Source organism: Lithobates pipiens, unplaced genomic scaffold (genome assembly GCF_037356315.1).
Source record: "Lithobates pipiens isolate NorthernLeopardFrog02 unplaced genomic scaffold, aLitPip1_a1.2 Scaffold_1, whole genome shotgun sequence".
Taxonomy (NCBI): Eukaryota; Metazoa; Chordata; class Amphibia; order Anura; family Ranidae; genus Lithobates; species Lithobates pipiens.
This window is the reverse complement of record NW_027507685.1, coordinates 7,267,713-7,291,617: the sequence shown is the minus strand read 5'-3', so window position 1 is coordinate 7,291,617 and position 23,905 is coordinate 7,267,713. Positions and strand designations below refer to the sequence as shown.

Below are 23,905 nucleotides of genomic sequence, written 5' to 3'. Positions count from 1 at the left end.
GTTGTCTGAGCAGTCTCCAATAAAGTTTCTTATGGAGGATACCAGCAGTGTGTGACACACCATTTCAGATTTGCATCATCTGCTATAGGCATGTGAGTGGGCTCTGTGCCAGTCCGCACATGCCCTTCACAGTTTAAGTCAAGTTATTACTAAATCCAGTAATCAAATGCAGAGGCAATTATTTAATATGATAGAGAGTAGATCCAGTGCCTTGAAAAAGTATTCAATATCCCTTGAAGTTTTCCAAACTGTCATGTCACAACCAAAAAACCTAAATGGATTCTATTGGGATTTTATGTGATAGACCAATACAAAAGTGCCACATAATTGTGAAGTGGAATGAAAATGATAAATGGTTTTCAACATTTTTTACAAATAAATATCTGAAAAGTGTGGCGTGCATTTGTATTCAGCCCCCTTTACTCGGATACCCCTAACTAAAATCTAGTGAGACCTATTGCCTTTAGAAGTCACCCAAATCAGTAAATAGAGTCCACCTGTGTGCAGTTTAATCACAGCATAAATACAGCTGTTCTGTGAAGCCCTCAGAGGTTTGTTAGAAACCCTTAGCAAACAAACAGCATCGTGAAGGCCAGGGAACACACCACATAGGTCAGTGATAAAGTTGTGGAGAAGGGTTAGGGGAAAGAAAAAAAAAAATACACACGCTAATGGAAATTTGTAAGTTCTGTATATAATTCAAATTTCATATGTATTGCACAATGCCCTCACTGTGCACACGGCACTAATAATGTTTTCGGTACATGTTTGCATTCTTTCGAGTCCTGATTAGAATTAGCCTGCCTATGTAACGCCCTTGTTACCATAAACGTACAATTGTAATATTAATGTGATATCTGCGTAATCATGTGTATAAAAACCTTCAATTGCAGCATAATAAAACAGAACAGTTATTTGGAAAGATGCTGAGCGTAGCTTTTGTGTCTGTTCCCTACTGCAGTCCTTAACTAACTTTTCAGATATTTATAATAAACACTGAACCCCATTTATCATTTTCCTTCCACTTCACAATTATGTGTCACTTTGTGTTGGTCTATTACATAAAATCCCAATAAAATACATTTACGTTTTCTACAGTAAAAAGTGTTTGGTCACCAGGTGCAAAAAGAAAAAAGCACATGTGGGAGGGCAGAAGGTTTTATGCTCTTCCATCAATGGAAGCACCTGCCATTTCTGATGGTTCCAAGAGACAAACATAGCAGTGGCAGTTAACCGGGAAAGGATTGGTGGATGGGTGAGGGTTTTATAAGAAATCTGTCACTTTGCCCATTCAGATTCTCTTAAAATAATCTTTAGTCCTTTGACAACATAGCTTTACTTTTTTTTACTGTAATTAGAGATGTGGGTTTTAAGGACCACTAGCATTTGCAAAAAGTACTGCTGTATTTAATAAAGGAACTATTTATTTCATATCTAGACAATAGAAAGTCCCCCTATTCTGGATTTAGAGGACGGCTCAGTTGGAAGTTTATAGGCCCCTACTTTGGGCATTAACTAATTGACCAGTGCTGTGAGGAAAGACTGTGGTCTGATGACCTTTATAGTGAGATGAATCTTCAGTCCAAGATTTTAACACAAAACATTCCCAAAGGAAGACGATCATTTTGGGACAAGCCCAATCTATAGTTTTAGGCTTCGTGTACACTAGCAACTCCTAAGCTTTTGCCTTTTTTTTGCCAAAGCTAATACTCAACTCCATAAAATCCTGTGTGTCAATGCACACATAGGCTTTCAGCAGCATTTAGGATCGGTCACCGTTAGGTGAAGAGTTCAACCTCTCTCTCCTGAATGCGGAATAATGAAGTTCAGGATAGGAACATTCTGACTGCCAGCCACAGGAAAGCGCAAAACCATGGTGCCTTTTGCGTTTTTCCCATGGCTGCAGTAAATGTAGCTGCGCAGGGTGTACATGAAGCTTTAGTAAGGCTGTGAATAACCTGAAAACACATTTTGGACTGCAGCCTCCTGACATATAAAGCTTGGCATACCAGTACGCCACAGCAATGTGCATTTCTCTAGGAGAGCAGCATCCAGGTAAAAGGGACAGTCTAAGACGTGAACAGCTACTTCCTAATAAAGTGTCAGCCATCTCCTATTCAATACATTTTTCAGTCTCAAAGGGATCTGTGTGCAGAGCATGGAGGCCCAGAAACATATGGTCATAACATTTACAGTGCATAAAGGCTGAAAGGTAGGGTACAGCAGTACTTTATCCTTACCACGAAGAAACCTGTGTTAGGTTTGTTTCATGACCATGCGTGTGTAAGTAGATTAGCATGTGGAAGAGTTGAGTAGGACAGGCTCTGCAATCACTCGGGACCTCAGAACATAATGTGAGAAACCGTGTACCTCCAGTAAAAAGCAATATTGCAAATTCAAAATGTGCATAACTAAAAAGACAGGCTTGGCACCTACCTTCCATCCCTACAGAATTTTTTTTCTCAAAAGCTACAATAGTATTTTATGCAGCAGGTGGTAAAAGTAGTGATAAACGTTTAGCAAATTACTGGATCAGAGCCCTGGCATATTCAGATGCAAGATAATGCCATATCTTGCAAATTACTTGGTCAGATTGTGCACAGCTGTCCAGTGCGCTTTTACTGTATGTGGCACTAAACCAATGTCCCTTGCCCTTGAATGTAGGTACTTACCCAGTGGTTTTTATAACCTTTTAACACCATAAATAGCCAACTGTCCTTTGCTGACTTTTGCCAACTATTATACTAGGGACTTGACACTCTTTTCTTTTAATGCTGATCTAAGGTGTGCACAAAACGTGGCGAACGCCACTACTTGAGGGACAAAGGGTGGTTTGTGATGGGATGGAATAATATATATATATATATATATATATATATATATATATATATATATATATATATATATATATATATATATATATATATATATATATATATATATATATATATATATATATATATAAAATCCATAAATATGGAACAGACAAGAATGGGCAGAACATCACAAACTAGTTATGCCCTAAATTGCAAACAAGATTTGCTAGGCTTGGTGTTAAAAAGATACAAAAAAATTAATAAAAACAAATGGGGCTTTGTTCAAAAGGTATCCCCCTTAATGAATCAGGTGAATTTAGGTGTAAATTCATTTTGAAAGGAATACCCAATCATGTGCAAATAAAAAAAAAAAAACCCTGATATCACGATTGAGTTTGCAGAGCTTCACCTTGTTCACTAAGCTAAATGAAAATTCACTTTGCAAAACATGCTTATTTCTGTTATCAACCTTAAAGTGTCACAGACCTTTCCTCCAAAGTAGAAAATATACAAAGATTCCATGCTAATGGTATAAAACTAGGAGGTACATGATATTTACAGAGCCACTGGTACCTAGTGCACAAAATAAAAAATGGTTTTATAAAAAGGGAATGTCCACTCCAAATTAAAACCAGATTCTTGTTTGTGACCCCCATCTAGTCAATACTGCAGGCAAACTGCTACAAGTCTGTCCACAGAGATATAATAAAGCGATAGTCAGCATTATAACCTTAAGACACCCAGTACTTGACATCAGATTAATCATCACCGACAAGTAATGCTGCAGCTGTTCAAGAAGCTTTTAGGTGGATTACTTTGTTACACTGCTCATTAAATAGCTGCTAAGTAATGAAGACAAACTTACATGTTAAAGTGGTTGTAGACCCTTACAAACTTTTTGCTACACATAATGAGGCTTACCTGTAGCTACCCTGGATATCTCCTAAACGGTTTAGAAGATGGCCCCTGTATTTGCATGTGCCGACCTCATCGGCACGTGCGCACTGGAGCAAACCGAAGAAACGGCACGTACGTGCTGTTGCTTCAGTGAGTGTGCCGTTACCAGGGGCATGCGCAGGAGTGACGTCATCGCGGCTCCGGCCAAATCACAGCGCCGGAGCTTGCAACGTTGGCCGCCAGAACGGTGTATGAGGACAGCTGCAAGGGATTGGATCTTAGGTAACTAATTCATAATGAGCTAGTATGCCATGCATACTAGCTCATAATGCCTTTGTCATGCAGTTTTTTTTTTTGTTTTTTTGTCCTAGAGTTTACAACCATTTTAAGTGGAACAAACTACACAGATTTACGGCAATAGCAAATATAAAAACCATGACAAGTGTTTCCACTCAATTTTATTGAAGTTTGGTTAGAATTGTATTCATAAATTGAATTACTTTAATCAGACCAAAGACATACAAAAATTCTATATAGGAGCAAAAGAAATCATAGATGTAGAATACCATTGCAAAACACAAAAATCAAGAGCTTTATAATTTTTATTTTGTGGAGTGATCAATTGCAAGTAATCAAATATTGCTAAAATATTCAAAATGAAAGATGCAATAATGGAGGTGGAAGGAAAATTGCAAATTTATAGAACGTAAGTTATAACCTTTTACGGCAAAACAAAAAGGATTGCAAGGAAATGTTAAATTGACCTGTTTCACTGTGTTTTCTGACAATCTGTCCACCCTCCAGCCCGAGTGCTCTATAAATTGTGTATTTAGGATAGGCAAGGACAGATTTTCTGACCCGTGCTATTGATCTGACCCTCAATAGCAGTTAGCCAGTGGCCATTTGCCTGTCTTTGTAGGCTTAAAGTGGAAGTAAACTCCCCTATCGTTTTCAGCCAAGGAAGCTGCCATCTTTGCCTCTGTTTAATCTTCAACTGCTATGGTGCTGCACATGTGATTCGTTATGACAACAGCCATTGGATGGTTTGATAGTTTGGCTGAGAGCACAGCCAATGTGCAGTTAGCATTCCCGGCATGCCTTTTTTTTTTTTTTTTACTGTTTAAATCCATGGGTTTACTTCCACTTTAAGAAGAGTTTATGGACTTTAACAATTAGGCTACTGAAAACACACAAGGACTTTCCCCAGTTGCCATCACACCCATCCTTCTCAAAAGGAGAAGTATACCAAGGAAGAATGGCAAAGGAGTGAAGAGAAGGGATAGCCATAAATCACCAGTGTGGCCTTTTCTTTTAAGGCAAGCACAGGTATACTATTTGAAGGTTTACTTTAGGCACACATCTGGGAGACAACTCTATGAAACAAATAGATTTAGAAGATCCTTCCTTTTTCTACGAGCTGTTTATTATAACCTTTGTTGTATAAAAGATGCAACCTTTCCTTTACCGCCCTTCGGTATGCTCCATCTTGATAATCGTAGCCATGATGCCATTCAGCAAACTCTCCTCCTGCTTGTCTGGATTTTTAGCCCAAACGACCAGTTACAAAAAAAAAAAAACAGGATAGGAAGAAAACCCATCAACTGTACCCCGACAACAGTTTCAAGGGGCAGAAATATCAAGAGACAACTCAATGGTCAGCAAGAGAAAAATTTACAGCTGTGCGGTCATCAAGCTTTATTTATATAGCTTATGCTGTTAACACATAGGTCTTTAGTTAGCCTTAAATTAAAATGGCAAATTAAAGTGTAAGTAAACTCCCCTATCATTTTCAGCCAAGGAAGCTGCCATCTTTGCCTCTGTTTAATCTTCAACTGCTATGGTGCTGCACATGTGATTCGTTATGACACCAGCCAATGGATGGTTTGATAGTTTGGCTGAGAGCACAGCCAATGTGTCGTTAGCATTCCCGGCATGCCTTTTTTTTTTTTTTTTTTTACTTTCTAAATCGATGGGTTTACTTCCACTTTAAAGGCTTTTTTAAAATGATATTTTCAAGCTAGTTTGTAGTGTATTAATAAATCTCCCTAAATTATGGTAGCTTTCAAGTGAAGGACTCTACCATTTCTTCTTCTTTCTCCACATCTACAGATTTGGTTTAAGAGAACACACAAATCAATAGAAATCTATATAATCAGTAAAATCCAGGTCAATACTGAAATATTACAATACAAAAGGATTGTACACAGCTTGTAAAAGGAGAGACTTCTATAATAGCATGCTGCAGGTACTGTAAACATTAGCAGCCAATCCCAAATGTCATGCAGCAAGACTAATGGTTGGTTGCTATGGGCTACTGTACACCACTGGGCTTTACATTCATTAAAGTAAAATGTACAGATCCTTAAAGTGGGGTACCCCTAAAAAAAAAATAAAAAAATAAAAAAAAAAAAATAATAAAAGTCAGCAGCTACAAATACTGCTGATGCTGACTTTTAATAAATCGGTCACTTACCTGTCCCAGGGTCCAGCAATGTGGGGGAACGAAGCCCTCCCTCGTTTCCCGCTCTGCTCATGGCGCCATCATGCGTGCTGTGGGCACCTGGCTGTGGGCACCTGGCTGTGGGCACCTGGCTGTGGGCACCTGGCTGTGGGCACCTGGCTGTGGGCACCTGGCTGTGGCTTCACAGCCGGGCACCCACTGCGCACGCGCGAGTGGTGCAGGGCGCCGTGATACGCCGTACAGTCACCAGGGACACGTGACAGGTCCCAGGTGACTGTGCGGCGCAACAGGAAGTGATGCCACCACCCCAGGCAAGGAAGAAGGCAGACTACGAAGGACCCCCTAGCAACAGGTATTTAGAGGCGAGTAAAAAAAATAATTTTCCTATTTTTTTTTTATATTAAGAATTTTAAATGACTTTTTATTTTTTGGTAGCAACACCACTTTAAGAAAACCAAAATCATAAACTAATAACACTAGAGAAAATAGACTGATATCTGCCAGACTGCTAAACTGCCATGAAAGTATTGCCTATAAGGGTAACAATGGGACCAAGAACGCATAGCTACCTTATGTGTTCATTGCATGCCAAGTTTCTGCCCTGAAACTCACAGGCAAAAAAGGGAAAAAAATGTAAAAACATTCATTTGGGAGTGTAATGGTCTTCTGTCCTGTGAACAGTGCATTTTGCAAACACATAACACAAGGCTAACATGACCAGGACACAAACACTAGCTGGGGCAAGCAGGAACCCTGCCTATTAAGGGCTCTGGCTATTACGAGCCACGGCCAAGTATTTCTGTCTCCTAGGCAGCTGTTTTTTACAGTCACATTGTCCAGCTCAACAAAACAGAAGGAGAAGATAATGCAGTGCTTGAATTAAATACAACTGAAAATGCTGGAGCAGATTTTTTTTTTTTTTTTTTTTTTTTTTAATATAGCTCAACATGTGGAATGATAGAGAAGTAGATGCAAGACTGAGCAACATGGTCTGAAATACATTGATGCGCTAGAAACATTCCCTTCTCTTTGCAGATTTAGCAGCATTAAAAGCAGTTAAAATAGTGAGTATGTGCAGGAAAAAAAATTAAACCTGCAGCTTCCCAGCCGTTGAGGAATACCAAAGCAGAGTCATGTTCACAAGGCCCATCACAGTGAGACTTGTAGCTCCATACTAGTTGGGGGTTCTACAAGGGGGTCCAGACTGCCAAGGTATATTAGAGAGGAAGATGCATGTATGTAGATTATAGTTCAGAACTTGCACCTACTTTAAAAAAAAAAAGAGAAAAGTGCAAATCAGGCCTGAGGAGGGGGCAATTAAATTGTTTGATATCCAGCATAGGTTTTTCTTCTGCCAATTAGGTAAGCAATCACAATAATGACAATTAAGCCTGAAAGTGCAGCACCAACTATGATTGGAATTAAAATGGAGTCGTCGTCGAGGTGACATTCAGAAGCTGTAGATGGGAAAAAAATAAAATAAAATGGGTGAAAACGAAAAGAGAAAAAAAAAATAAAAAGTATGAAACTATGTAAAATGTAAGCCAAGCCTATGACACAACAACAAATTATATACACTAGTGTATTCCAAACCAGTTTTAAAGCAACAAAAAAAGTGCAGCTTTTATAGCCGAACGCCAGACATTCCGAAGAGGTAAAGCTCTGGCATTTTCTGGAAGTAAAGGTGCTTGCCAGTTCTTGCTTGCCTCACACATTATTACTGGGCAAAGAGGCAGCTCATCAAAGTATTTGCCCAATATGAACGGGGGGTGGGTGGGGGTGCAGGGAGTGGGGAAGTTTCTGGACAATAGAAGTGGGGCAGGAGTACATACGCAAGCGTCACATTTTTTTGTATTTTCTCAAAGTGCCTTTAGCAATGTATTTGAGGTTTCTCAAGTAGGTGAAATTATTGAGTGTGTCTTTAAAACTTTTAAAAAACAAAAAAGGTGCTCCTACCCTGAAAGTTGGGAAAGTGACCTGTACGTGCTAGAGTATTCAAGGTAAAGCTTACAGAAAGGTCGGCTTATGTTCTGGCCAGATGAAAATGAGAAAACCATTAAAAAGGATTTAAAGGTTCTGTTGGGGGATAATACAAAGATGGTTTTATACACTTATTAAGCACAAAGTAAGCAAACCCATAACATCAGAGACTGGAAAATATTAGGAAGTTATCGTTTCTGATGCGACCCCAAGACATCCTATACTGAAATGAGTCAGTCATACAAAACTTCACTAGGCGTCTTAATACCAAAAGCAAATGGCTACTCCTGTCAACATAGGCAGTGAAAAACTTGTAGGGCTGCAACAATTATTTTAATAATCGATTAGTTGGCCATTTATGTGTTTGATTAAATCGGATAACAAATAAATAAAGTGGTGTATAATTTAGGTAATATGTAAAGTTGGAAAAAAAAAGAAAAGGCAATTTATTATTAAATATCTATATGCAGTGCTAAATATAAAATAACCAACTATATGGTTAGGGAGCAAAATCTCTAATCCACTCTGAGAAAAACAAAGGAGATCTACTGTATCTACTGTTAGCCCTTGTACACACGGTTGGACATTTGATGGAAAATGTCCGATCGGACCACATTGTCGGATAATCCGACCGTGTGTGGGCTCCATCGGACTGTTTCCGTCGGAATATCCGACCAACAAAGTTTTAGAGCTGGGCTATAAAATTTTCCGACAACATGATCCGATCGGACTTTGTCCGATTGTTTGTAGAGAATTCCGATCGGACAAAGTGACACACATGCTCAGATCAAATTCCTAGACCAAAGCTATTGGCTACTAGCCTGAACGTAGTCCCATCATAACGAAATAACGTCATCACGTTACGAACGGTTGGATTTTCCGACAACTTTGTCCGACTGTGTGTATGCAACACCAGTTTCGGACAAAATCTGACAGATTTTGTTGTCGGAATGTCCGACCGTGTGTACAAGGGCTTAGGAGGTTGAATCTGGTAAAAATATCACTCAGAGATCAATATTTTATTTAAAGAAAAATAAAAAATTAAAGCCTGTTTTGCAAATTTTCAGACAGAAATGTAATATATTATGTATGACAGACTCCCTTGTCCTAAACCGGTGGCTTGATAAAAGCTACCTGTGCCTGCTGTCACTTATGTTGGCCATACAAAAAAAATGTCTTCCTTCAAAAAAATTAAATAAAAAAAAATGTATTTTAAGAACGTTCATTTGATTTAGTGGGATGAAATCGGAATTCATTTTTTGACCACAGTAATGGGAAAATGCGAAGCAGCAAAATAGAAAACTTCTTGGTCAAAGGAATTTTCAGACAGTATGTGGTTTTTGTTCAGCAATTACATTTAGGGCTGCAGTTAACGATTATTTTCACAATCAGTTGGCCGATTGTTAGATTAATTGGATAAATCAAAATCAAAAACCCGTAATATGCAATTTTTTCCTTTATTTACAGTAATAATGAAAATGATGGGGCAGCACTATTCCTCGCAGGAACACCAATGAATGCTGGGGCACACTTCATCCTGGGAACACCAATGATGGGGCACTACCCCCCCCGCAAGAAAATCAATGATGGGGCAGTATTCCACCCACCCCGTGGAACGCCAATGATGGGGCAACCCCCCCCCCACCCCCCGAGCAGAGAGGAAGGTGCGGACCAACTAATCTATAATGAAACTCGTTGATTTCATTATCGATTAATTTTAAAATTAATGTAAATGTTGTCAATAATAATGTTAAAAGAGCAAGTGAAATTTTCAAACAACATTCTTTCATTCAGCATAAGTACAACGTTTTTGCTTATGAATATTCTCATCCGAAAATCGATACCTATATGGCCAGCATAAGGCTAGGTGCTTACCTATGCTGTTTGCCTTTGATCAGTTTCTGCAGTGCTTTTTGCACACAGGAGATTTTGGTGCGATTTGCGTTTTTTTTATGCCTTTTTAAGCCAGATTAAAAAAACACAAATCGTGGCAAAAACACAATAGATGTTTTACTGCAGCTTCTCCATTGAAGTCTATTGAACCAAAAGGCACAGTTTTGCATTGAAAAAAAGCATAGGATGTGAACGTGTCCCATAGAAAACCATGTTAAATGAACTGTAGTTATGCAAAAAGCACCAAAAACCTCATAGGTGTGAACCAGGCCTAAGGCCGCGTACACACGGGCGGATTGTCTGTCCAACTTAGTCCGCTGAACAGTGTTTCAGCGGACAGTCCGCTCGTGTGTGGGCTTCAGCGGACTTTTTCAGCGGACAGTCTGACGAACAAAGTCTTACAGAATTTCCGTAAGACAGTCCGTTCAAACTTGGTTTTGTCCGTCCAAACTTGGTTTCAGCGGACAGTCCGCTCGTGTGTAGGCAAGTTGGACGGACTAAGTATGGTGCATGCTCAGAAAGGATTTACACGGCCGAAGGTTGCATTGCAGTGTATAAGACGTCGTTTTTCTAGTCCCGTCGTACGTGCTGTACACGTCATCGCGCACGCTTTCAGCGGACTGTCTGCTCATCGTGTGCAGTCAAGTCCGTTCATGCTAATTTTGAACGGACTGTCTGTCGGATTGTCTGCCGAACTTAGTTGGGCAGACAATCCGCCCGTGTGTACGCGGCCTAAGACGTTTAGTAGCAGCATGCTTTTTTCTTTTTTTTTTTTTTTTTTGCAGCACCTGTCAGAAGGGGGTTAAAAAAATAAAATTAGCCCTTTATAGTACAAAAAGAGCATAGAATTTCTACTATAAAAGGGGTTAATCCATCTCTCCCTCCATCTCCCTCTACCCATCCTTGGATTACGGGCATAATTCTTTCCAGAAGAATGCTTGTAATCCAAAGCAAAGCACTCGTATATCGAAGCAAGTTTCCCCAAAGTCATCAATGGAAGCACCCCGCGGAGGCTTGAATCCTGCTCGTTTTGCGAGACAACGCTTGCAAACAATCAGGATTTAAAAAAAAAAAGGATAGCTGGTATTGCGAAACGCTTGTTAACTCAGTTATTCGTAATCCAATGACGTCCTTGACTTTCAGTGGGAATAGCTGAATGATGGTATCATTCAGATATTCTCTTTTTCAGCCGGAGATTCTGTGCACTGTAAGAACGATCAAAGTGGCAATTGAGCCACTAGATCGTTCTTACAGGCAACGGAAGGGGACATCCACAACCTTCCTGCCGCGCTCCGATGCTTCTCCGGGCTCTCTTGTACCATCAGGGACCCAGAGAAAGAATTGGCCACCGCCGGATGAGGACCATAGAGATTTCCGATGACCAGATGGTCCCCAGTCATCTCTATGACCGTCGGAGGCCCGGGCACGACGTTATGATGTCACATCCAGGCTTGTAAACAAGCCGCAATTGTGGCTGAAAGCATGGGATTGTGAATTTAAAAAAAAAAAAATGTCATGCTTTCCAGCCTGGAGGAGAGATGTGGGGTCTTACTGACCCCGTAATCTCTCCATAAGGAGGGCCTGTCACACACCATTCCTATTACAAGGGATGTTTACATTCCTTGTAATAGGAATAAAAGTGATCAAAAGAAAAATTAAAAGAGAAAGTGTAAAAAATAAACAAAAAATTTTTTTTTTAAATCGCCCCTGTCCCCGGTAGCTCGCGCACAGAAGCAAACTCAGCGCAATGTCATCTTTCACATTATACAAAAAAATTGGGCTACCTTTACCGTTTTGTTATTTTTTAATTAATGAAACTTCCTCCCCCCAAAAAAACGCATTTGAAAAATTGTTGTGCAAATACCGTGCGACATAAAAAGTTGCAACAACCAGCATTTTATTCCCTAGGGCAGTGATGGCGAACCTTGGCACCCCAGATGTTATGGAACTACATTTCCCATGATGCTAACCTATGCTGCAGAGTGCATGAGCATTATGGGAAATGTAGTTCCAAAACATCTGGGGTGCCAAGGTTCACCATCACTGCTCTAGGGTGTCTCTTTTATTGTATATATATATATATATATATATATATATATATATATATATATATATATATATATATATATATATATATACTAAAAATGTTTACTTTAAATGTAACTGTAATGCCTTATATTACCTTAAGCCTATTGGCTTCCACCTTCTCTGGGTTCGGATGCTGATCTTCCCTGCACACAGCCTTTGTGATTTTTATTTTTTTTCCCTCAGGCTGCATTCACACCTGAGCAATTCATTTTCGTGCATTTTAACCGCGATTTTGCACAGGTCAAAAGGTTACCAAATGTAAAAAGCAAAAACGCCTGTAATCTGCCCAAAAAGAAGCTCATGGACTTTGAGCTTCAGGTGTTTTTCTTCAGGTGACAATGTTCAGATGTGAACAGGTGCCATTGAAATGAATGGGATTTTGTTTGTTGGGCATTTTACGAGCTGAAAAAACGCTCAGGTGTGAATGCAGCCTTACACATACATGGTATACTTACCTGCTCTGTAATGGTTTAGTGCAGAGCAGCCCCGATTCTCCTCTTCTGGGGTCCCCCCACTGACGCTTCTGGCTCCTCCTGCCTTCAGAGTTCCACAATAGCAAGGTAAACAAAAAAAAAAAAAAACTTCTGCCTTTAGGACCAATCACTTCCTGCCCAGGACTACATATCCCATGAGGCATTGCTCCTTACACATTCACAAGTTCTCAGGCACTTACTGAGATGTATGGATGGTGTGCTGCACTGTCCATACATGGTCCAGTTTTTCAGTCATGCCCCTTCAACAAAAAGCAGGCATTCAGACAGCTTCTGTCGAACAGGCTGCCGTACCACAGGCCGAATGTCGGTCGGTTTCTGTTTAATTGGCCGATATTCGGCCCGTGTGCACGGGGCTTTAGTCCAGTCCTAACACTGCAGACTGGCTGAATAAATTCCATGCAATAATTACACAGGGCTGGTAATGAAAAATTTTCTAAAATCAGTGGGAAAGAAAGGGCAGGGTAAAAAGGTTATGTTTGCAGCACTGTGGAAGAAAAAAAAAAAAAAAGGTTAGGGGCTAAAAGGTAACATGTGTATGGAATCAAGGGCGTGACGTCGTGGCTTCGGCCACTCACATCGCTGGAAACCCGGAAGAAACAGGACGGCTCCCTCAACAGTGACCGGGTGCCCCTGTGGGGGCTTCATTCTAAGGTAAGTATTGCATAATGTGCTAACATGCCAATACTAGCACATTACGTCATTATCTTGCAGACTTCTTTGGGTGGGGTTTACCAGTTTACTACCGATTTAACAACTGCAGGTACTATATTTATATATATATATATAAATTTATTTAAAGGGGAGGGAATTTGTCAAAACTAGAGCAGCTGTGACAGGCAACCGTTTCTAGATTCAGCTTGTTCAATTAAACTTAAGTTAACTGAACTTGACTACATCTGAGCACCACAAAACTGAAAATGCTCGCTCGTCCCCACCCCCTTTCCTGACCAGCCGGGCTGTGTGCTGGGATAAGGGTCTGATATGGGCTTGGGGGGGGGGACCCTCATTCCGTTTTTTTCGGCGTAGGGCTTCCCCTTTAAGTCCATACCAGGTGACGGGGCCAGTGAGGTGTCAATCTCGCCGATGGAGGCTGCGACATTGACTTCCTTCGCTAGTACCGTCTACCTGGAGCCGCGTTCAAAATGAACAGACTTTCCTCCGTGTGTGGGCAAGTCCGTTCATTTCAAAAGGCCGGTCGTGTGTGGGCAGGTCCGCTCCTTCGGAAAGTCCGGTGGACCTCCGCTACAAAGTCTGGCGGTTTGTCCGATTGTGTGTACACGGCATTAGAGATTTACCCTAATTTGCTGACCTTTAAAGGGGCACACACACTAAGCAGTGCCATCTTGTGGACAAGAACAGCACCAGGGCACATCCCAAACAAAAACCATATATAGCAACAACCCAAAAACAAGACCGAAAACAAATGCGCTTCTTTAGTAGAGTAGGGGAAGCCCCCTGTCAGATAGTGATTTCTATGTGTGTTGGTTACAGATTCTCACCCACTTCCTGCCTGGCCATACATTGTCTGTGGGACAGAATGAGGGGAAGCTCTTGAACGGAGATAATAAATAATAATAATAATGACTCTGTATTCATGACTATTTGGGTTATGCTGCCACCTTCAGGTCAAGGGACACTGATCCTCACCCAGGCATAACCTCTCCTAGCTAAGCCTCAATTTTGTAGCAAGGGAAGAGGAACAGAGACAAGAGGGAAGGGATCTCCATGTCCTTTGAGATACGTCAAGAAAGGATTTGCAGGTAAAACAAAAAATCCAAATTTTTTTAATCGTACATCACAAGGCACAGAAGACTTCATTACTATTTGGGATGTCCCAAAGCACTATAAAAGTGGGGTGGGCAACACAGTGACAAAGCTCAACACACCCAAAACAGAACAGGGGAGAACCACACTACAAAGCCACCTGTAAGCCCCTGTACACACGGTCGGACATTCTGCCAACCAAATCCGTTGGATTTTGTCCGACGGATTGTGTCTGAACTGTTGCATACACACGGTCGGACCAAGTTGTCGGAAAATCCGATCGTTCAGAACGTGATGACGTTATTTCGTTACGACGGGACTACGTTCCGCTAGTAGCCAATAGCTTTGGTGTAGGAATTTGATCTGAGCATGCGTGGCACTTTGTCCGGAATTCTCTACACATGATCGGAGTACGTCCGATCGGACCAGTTTGTCGGAAAATATTTCTAACAAGTTGGAAAATTGGGTCTGACCCGATATTCCGACGGAAACAGTCCGATGCATACCACACACAGTCGGATTATCCGACAAAACGGTCCGATAGCTGGAGATTCCGACGGAATGTGTCCTGTGTGTACAAGGGCTAAGACCTTCCACCAAAATCTGAAATCCACTTCGTAAATGTGTAAAGAACAGGTAGCAGCCAAACTAGAATAGAAGCTTGCTTCTGAATCCCCCTGGAAGTACTGATACTTCTGGTGGAATGGGCCTTGTGTTGGCCTGAGAAGCCACCTAGAAATCGTGGATTGACAAGCAGCCTTACACCTGCAGGAACACTCCGGCAGAACAAACAGGAGTTCAGACTGTTGAAACAAAGTGGTAGACTTCAGATAAACTCAGCTTGAGCATTAGCCAAGAAGTGAAGCACCAGCTTACAATGCCTGGGATGAGCCAGGGCATTTTCTCCCAGCCTCCTTTGGTCTCTCTGCAAGTTAACAGTTTATCTAATTTCCTGCCAGTTTTAGCGGCGATTTACCGTAGTTTTAGAGACGCTTTTTGGCCGCAAGCAGGGCACTTTTAACCCCTCCTAGTGGGCGAAAGGTTAAAAGCACCACTGCCCATTGATTTCCATGAGCAGGGGTGCTTGAGTGGTGTATACACCACTCCTAAAGTGCCTCAAAGAAGCTGCTTGCAGGACTTTAGACGTCCTGCTAGCGCAGCGCCTCAGTGTGGAAGCCCTCGGCCTTTCACTTTGGGGTTGCAGGTGAGACATTTTTTGAGGTGCTATTTTTAGCTCCTGAACAACACCCCCAGTGTGAAAGGTGTCTAATAGATGAGGCCAAGTTATGTTATGCATGTGGGGGGGGGGGTGACTGAGTGGATTACTGCCTTTTTGGCAGCATAGCTCAAGTAGTCATAAATATGAAGTCCTCCATGTCCTGTGGTGTACAATTAAGAAAATCTGACAAGAATTCTAATCATTCCAGTGTTTATGGTTTGACAAACTTCAAAGAACAAAATGAAATGGACAAATACAAGTACTAACACAATATAGTAATCGTTACACGTAAAATCCTACGTAGGTTTTTAAGGTGTAACAGGAGATAGGAAAGTAAAGGAACCTCCCAGTGTCCACCATATGCTCTTGGGAAAATGTTCCTTTAGTTTGAAATCACACATATGTAGGAAAAAAAAAATCTTTTTACTCCAGTAAATATATTAATATATGTACCTTTAAGTTATAATGCACTTTATTGAAGGACTGGACCCTGGCATTGAAAAAAAAAAAAAAAAAACACAACTCTCTCTTGGACTGCAGAAAACAGTGGCTGTCCCAATGGAGACAAAAGGCAAACCACTTTAGGCAAGAATAAAGTCCTGTAGCTCAACACTACTTTGTCCATATGCAAAACCAAAAAAGGTTCCATTCAGGATAAAGCCACCAGTTCAGACACTCGCCTCACAGAGCTGATGGTTTCAAAGAATACCATCTTGTGAGTGAGAGTAGAGAGAAAAACGGTTCTAATGGGTTTGAACAGCTGTTTCTGAAGCACAGAGAGAACCAGTTCTGCTGAAAGCCTGAGCCAGCCCCTTCCGCCCTCTCCACAGCCCAACGCTCCAGTGAGCGCTAGAGGCGCAGAGAGCTGGTGACTGACAGTACACCGATCTCTGCTCAGAGCAGAGGAGATAACTGAGTGATCAGCGGTGTTTGATCGCTCCGTTCTCACTGCAGAGCCGACAAGGACAGATGCATGCAGCATAGGATCGATGCTGCATCCACCTAGGCAAGTATAGAATATTTTTTTTTGTTTTTTTTTTATTCCTTTTTTATATGTCCATACTTCTCTCAAAACCTTTCATACTGGTAACTGGTGGAAAACGAAGGCACACAGCAAACTTTATTTGGGGTAGCTCCCGAAGCTCTTCCTAACCACTTTACTCTAAGGGAGACTTCAGTGACAGGATAAGCTCCAAGGCAATGCCAACAGCTCCGGACCTGGAAACTAACTACATTTTTACCAGAACAGAGTCTGAAAATCACCCTACGTGAAGTCAGTACTCAAAAGGTCTCTTCCAGGTCCGGACATGGCACTCTAAAAGCTAGGCTAAGGACAGCTGCACCAGATACCCACGATCAAAGAGGCAAGCTCTAGCAAAAAAAAAAAAAAGTAAAGGAGGACTTGATTCAAGAAAATAAAAATCAATGAATAGTGAGAAAGAAAGCTGGTAAAATAGCTTAGTCTTCCACACAGCAGAGCTGAGATGTTCATCCTCCGAAGACACTAGCAAAAAAAAAAACTGAGGTAGGACGGTTATACCGGGCTTGCCTACAGTTTTTCTGGCTTCACGTCCAATCCTCCTGTAGGTTGCACCACTTGAAGTTAAAACACTTCTGTGTCCCTAAATGGATAAGAATTGAAAGCAGTCTTTGGTGGAGTTAGAACTTTAGAAAGGTCTTCAACTCTACAGCCACAGACATCATTGTCCCCGAAGTAGCAAAAGATATACTTTCCAGACTCCTCCGGGCAAAGGGGAGTGCAAAGTATACAGGTTAAGAAGAATTTACTGGTTCTCTATAAATGCAGCCTAAAGTTATGAAAACCGCTTGCTCACACTAGTCTCAGATTAGATATAAAAAAAAAAAAAAAAAAAAAAAAACACATTAAAAATTTTTAAAACAACACACACCACAGTATGCACACATTCTTACCTGTGCCATATGTGCCATTATGCAGATTGAAAGGCTGGACTCTCACGTCAAATGTATTAAGGTAGAGGTCTTCCGAGACAGTGATAAGCTGCTCCTTGCGACACAGGTAAGAGTTACCCAATGATGCTTCCCATAAACTCAGATTAAAATTGGTTTTAGAAGAAATGCCTAAAAAAGCAAAAACATTCCAAATAAACACACATGTATTTTATTTTATTTTTTCGAGTACAGCTGCTTAATGAGGCATGAACAAGAAATCAGGTGAAAGAATGGAGGAAAGGTGGTTGCTGTATGAAAAATAGAAAAACATTTTACAAATTATCTGACAGGACATTTTTTTTTTTTTTTTTTAACCAGTGACTGCATGCACTGAATTTAAGCCCAGCTGAACTTTCACTTTATTACTTTGATGCAGTTAGGCTGCATATACTGTAACTGCCTCTTCTACTTTAAGCTAAAAAAACCCGTAATGACCGCACTAGGAGAGTATGCATCCATAATAAGTTGAATTCCCATGTTTGTAATAGTACATCTCTATCTCAAGTTTTATTTTTTTTAAGCTGTATGGACTCCGTTATGCAACAGAGTTTGACAGGTACACAGGGAAGGGTGCATGGACCCGAATGCAGAGCCTGTAAAATAGGATTTTTAAAACAGCTCACCTGTAAAATCCCTTTCTTTGAATTACATCACGGGACACAGAGCCATAGTAGTTACTATGTGGGTTACAGGCCACCTTCAGGTGATGGACACTGGCACCCTAAGAAAAGAAGTCCACTCCCTATTTAACCTCTGCCACTACTGGGAGTACCTCAGTTTTGTAGCAAAGCAATACACGTGTATACCAAAGAAGGGAGGGACCTCTGTGTCCTGTGATGTACTTCAAAGAAAAGGATTTTACAGGTAGGATGTTTTAAAAATCCTATTTTCTTATCATACATCACGGGACACAGAGCCATAGTAGTTACTATGTGGGATGTCCCATAGCAATGCCAACTGAAAGGAGGGAGACGCAACAAAAGTAGAGCACTAAGAGACTAGAGGACTTATACTGCTGCCTGCAGTACACTGCGCCCAAAGGCGTTATCCTAATGACATTTTACATCTACTTGATAGGATATGGTAAAATGTATGGACTGAAGACCAAGTTGAGGCTTTACAGATTTGAGCCATGGAGGCTTGGTGATGCAATGCCCAGGAAGTACCAACAGCCCTGGTGGAGTGCGCTTTAATATGAAAAGGTGGAATTTTCCCTCTTTAAACCATAAGCTTGAACAATCACTTGACAAATCCATTTAGAAATAGTAGATTTCGATGCTGCCTGTCCTCTTAGGACCTTCTAGCAACACAAACAAAACATCTGTTTTACGAATCTGAGCAGTCGCCTTCAAGTAGACCTTGACTGCTCTCACCACATTAAGAGAGTGTAGTGACCTTTCTGCCACAGAACAAGGTTCTGGAAAAATGAAGGCAGAACAATATCCGGGTTTAAATGAAACCTGACACTACCTTCAGCAGGAAATTACGATGAGGACGTAATACAACCTTACCCTTATGAATAAATCAAATATAGCTCTTTACAAGAAAGAGCAGCCAACTCTGATACCCTTATTGCAGAAGATATGGCAACCAGAAAAACAAATTTCCTTGTCAAAAAGGACCAAGGGAATATCAAGGGAAAAGGCTGTTTCTGTAACGCCGACAGGACTAAATTCAAGTCCCAAGGGATCAAGGGTGACCTAACCAGAGGATTAAACCGCGTTACCCTCTGAATAAAGCTACGAACCAGATAGTGCGAAGCAAGTAGTCGTTGAAAAAAATACCAATAAGGCCGACATCTGGCCTTTGATAGTACTCAAGGCCAGGTTCATTTCTAATACCATCTATAGAAATTCAAGGATCCTACCTATGACATATTTCTTGGGGTGCCAACCCCTGGATTCACACCAGGAGACATAGGCCTTCCAGACTCTATAATGTACGATTCTGGAAGCTGGCTTCCTAGCATTAACCAAAGTGGAAAATACCAAACCCGACAGCCCATGCTCCTTCAGAATGTGGGTTTCAATACCCAAACTTAAATTTAACGTTTTTAAGGTAGGATGAAATACCGGACCTTGCGAGAGAAGGTCTGGCCATGGTGGTAGGGTCCATGGGTCCCTTACCGCCACCTTTTACAATCTCTACATACCAAGATCTCCTGGCCCACAAGAATCACTGCCTTCCCTTGCTGCTTGATCCTGCGAAGAAGTCGTGGAAGCAACAGAACAGGAGGGAATGCATAAAATCAGCGAAAACTGATCCCACGGAAAAACCAAGGCATCTGTTCTGCATGCCAGAAGATCCTTTGTCCTTGACACAAAAGTTGTTGATCTTTTTGTTGAACCTGGACACAAACAGTCCACTTCCTGAATTCCCCCATCTTTGACATATTGATAGAAAGATGTCGGCGTGAAAAGACCATTCTCCCAGGAATAACTGTTGGCAACTCAAGTAGTCCGCCTACCAATTCCTTGTTCCTGGAATGAAGACTGCCAATAGGCAAGGAATGTTGTCTTCTGCCCAAGATAGGATATGATTCACCTCTCTCCTGGCTGCATGACTTCTCATTCCCCCTTGGTGATTGATATGGGCCACTGCTGTGACATTGTCGGATTGGCTCCAGACAGGACAATCCCGTAATCTAAGCATCCAGGCTTTCAGGGCCAGATGAGCTGCCCGATTCTCTAGATTATTGATGGATAAGGTCATTTCTGATTTGGACCATCTCCCCTGGACAGACGCTTCTTCTAGGACTGCTCCCCAGCCCAGAAGGCTGGCATCCGTTACCACTTACCAGGCAACTGGTAGAAAGGATTTTTATTTTTGGAGATTCTTGGTTATCAACCACCAACTGAGGCTTTGACGCACTTTTGGGGATAAATTCAATGAGAAGTCTAGAGCTTGGACCTTCTTGTTCCAAGTTGGCAGGATACTGTTTTGCAGCAGACTCGCATGAAACTGAGCATAAGGAACGGCCTCGAATGAAGCCACCCTCTTTCCCAACAATCTCGTGCAAAGTCGAATAGAAGGATTTTTCTTTGCTTTGACCACCTGAATCAGTTCCCTTATGGAACTGATCTTTGCCTGGGGCAAAAACACCCTCTTCTGAGCTGTATCTATGATCAGACCCCAGGACTCTAATCTCCTTGATGGTTTTAAGGAAGATTTCTCTAGGTTGAGAATCCAACCTAGGTATTCCAGGTAGCTGACCGTGGTGACCAAACTTTGGTTTAAGCAGGCTACTGACTGATCTATCAAGAGTAGATCGTCTAAGTAAGCTATAATCGTTATACCCTGAGCCCTTAATTGGCTAAAGGGGAGCCAAGACCTTTGTAAAAACACTCGAGGTGTAGTAGCTAGACCGAAAGGCAGAGCTACAAACTGAAAATTAAGATTTTCTATCTCGAAGCGTAGACATTTCTGGTGAGCGGCAAAAATAGGTACATGGAAGTGAGCATACCTGATGTATATTGATGCTAGCAGTTCTCCTCCTTGTAGAATGGAGACCACTGATCAGATTGACTACATGCGAAAAGAGTGGATGTTCAAAAACCGGTTTAGATTTTTGATGGGTCTGACATCCCAGTTTGGTTTTGGTACCGTGAAAAGGTTTGAATAAAACCCCAACACTCGCTCTTCCATGGGGACCACTGATATCACCTTTTGAGACAAGAGATGGTCAAAGCCAGAAAAGGAGACAACTTTTCTTTTTTTTGGGATCTCTGGGAACATCTGATCTGAAAAAACGAGGAGACCGGAACTCTCGAAACTCTAGTTCGTATCCTAGAGATATTGAGGAAGCCATCCATTTGTCTTGACATTTGTGCTGCCAGACCCTTGAGAACTGCAGAAGTCTTCACCCCCACTTGAGAAAGCGGGGGCACCCCTTCATAAGGAGGTTTTAGTATTTTTTTTGTTTTGTGGGTTTCCTCCCCCAGGGCCTCTTTTGTCCCTGGGGTTGACCCAGAGGTTTACCTCTTGAACTTGACAGTGGCGGCTGTCCTGACTGCCTGGAAGCTGATGCTCCTGGCACTGGAGAAGAAGCTTGTTTAAAAGAAAAATGCTTAAACTTCTTAACTGGTAAAAAGGAACTTTTTCCATTAGAAATTCTTTGGATGCATTTATCCAGATCGTCCCCAAACAACCATTCACCATGAATTGGAAAACTAGCCAAGGGCTTTTTGCATGGCGCTTCGGCTGACCAATTTTTCAACCATAGAATTCTACGCACATGCACCAGCCCGAGCATAAGTCGTGAGGCCTGAATTATAGAATCTCTCATAGCGTCTATTGTAAAACCTCTGATATCCTAGCTAAATCTTGGGCCTGCTGATCAGGAATATCTTGAGCACCTGTTTAAACTGGTCTTTTAAGGACTGACATACAGCGATCGCTGCCAGCACAGGCTGAACCACTGAACCTGCTAGAGATATATTGTTTTTAAATAGGAATTCCAACTTTTTATCCATTGGATCCTTCTGCATTTGAGCATTGTCTACCGGACAAGACAAGCTTTTATTCACAGAGGATATAGCAGCGTCAATTGCTGGAACCCCCCCATTCCTTATTAAACTTTTCCTCCATAGGATAAAGTGTTGAAAACTTTTTTGGAGGAAAAAACTGTTTATCTGGGTGCTCCCACTTAGAATACATAAGCTTTTTTAGTAATGAATGGATAGGAAAAGCATGAATAGCTTGGGGAGGCTCATCAACTGACTCCGCTACTGGCAGCAAAAATGTGGAGTGGACCAATTCAGTGAGGGATTGTACCAACAACCTTTCTTGTTAACTTGATCCTTCTGTATTAGACTCTTCAGAAGAGGAGTCATCAGCCTCTTCCTGGTCCCCTGAGAGAAATGTCATCTCTTGCCCCCTGTTCCTTAGTTTGAGGGCCCTGGGTAATGGAAGGGGACCGGTCACGCTTAGTCCCACTCTGGGATGCGATTAACGCATCAACCTTTTGTTCCAAGCCTAAAATGGTTGAGGGAAAAAACCTCTTCAGTAATATATACAGGGGCTGCAGTGTGAAGAGCAGCTGCAACACCCAACGTCCTTGATGGCTCACTCTGACCAGCCATTTCACTTTCAGGGGAGAATGCCATCTTTTTAGAGATGGTTCTAGGCTTCCTTGTGGCTGTAGAAGTCCTTCTACAGCCCTTTTTTGAGGTGTTTTTACCACCCCTTCAGACCATAGCCCAATGCACAAAGCAGAGGTACTACCAGAAGGAACACGCATCCATTGCTTGAGCAATAGTCCAGCCCTGCCTCTGCTATTAATGCTCAGCCTGATGCAGTAGTAAATGTGTCAAAAGGAATGCCTGTGTCATCAAACCTCTTTCATGCCCTTCTTGCTTTTGTGTCCCTCCGCCAGCTTGCAGCAGCAACACTTGAGCTTTTAAAAAGCACATTCCCAAGCTGGACGTTGGAGGATGCCAATGCTGCGCCAAGCCCACCCCTTTTTAAAAATAAAAAAAAGTTCTCTCACGTGAGTGCGGGCCTCCATGAGGAGGGAACCTGGAAGCTGCCGAGTAGGGAGGTGTGCTGATTGTTTTTTTCTGTTCTCTCCTAACGCTCTTCCTCGTGAAGAGGGGGAGAGTACAGCCCAGGTGGGGGGTGTCTGGAGAAGAGACCCCCCCCCCCCCCACAGATTTACCAGATATCTGCTGCTTGCTGGAGAAAAAAGAAGCCTGCTGTTCCGGACACAGCGTGATCTCTTGGGGAAGCATAAGGTATGTGCTCCATACAGCCCCCAGTGGTGACACTTAGGCATGACAACATTTACTAATTAAACGAGACATTTCATAAGAAAATTCAAAAATCTCTTAGAAAACTCCACTTGCCTTTCCCGCCGCAGTGTTTTCTGTGGTAAAAACAAGAGAACCAATTTTCACCCTTCACAGTGGGTTCTGTTAACAAACCTTCAGGAGCCGGGGACCCTTGGGAAACCCACATTCCTGGACCTGCATCCCGCCAGTAAAACTTTATGGCCTTAATACCAAAAGTACTGGATCCCGGGATCCAGCTCTCTAAAAAAAGAGAAGAGTTACAGGCAAAACCTTGTTTCTTCGGACACGAGGCCCAGGTACCATTCAATTCGCCTTAAAAGACACTTTGAATAGATCCGGCTGCATAGCTGGCCCCAGCCAAGATTGCTCCAGTGGAGCTCAGCACAGCACATCTTCACTCGTGACCAACACCTTAGACACTGGCAAAAAAACAGAGGTACTCCCGGTAGTGGGAGGGGTAATATAGGGAGTGGACTTCTTGTCTTAGGGTGTGTCAGTGTCCATCACCTGAAGGTGGCCTATAACCCACATTG

General features: G+C 41.9%; 1 protein-coding gene across 4 annotated transcripts in view; it reads right to left on the bottom strand.

Moving 5' to 3' along the window:
- The window catches only part of LAMP2 (lysosomal associated membrane protein 2), an 87,838-nt gene that overhangs the window by 15,578 nt on the left and 48,355 nt on the right, over positions 1-23,905 (bottom strand). For 2 of the 4 annotated variants that reach the window (XM_077477247.1, XM_077477466.1), the window contains exon 8: positions 17,545-17,712. In XM_077477247.1, coding sequence (XP_077333373.1) covers positions 17,545-17,712 — 168 coding nt within the window. Of the gene's footprint in view, positions 1-4,154; positions 7,632-17,544; positions 17,713-23,905 lie in introns of those variants that run through there. The other 2 variants (XR_013272343.1, XM_077477331.1) reach the window with 2 other exon arrangements.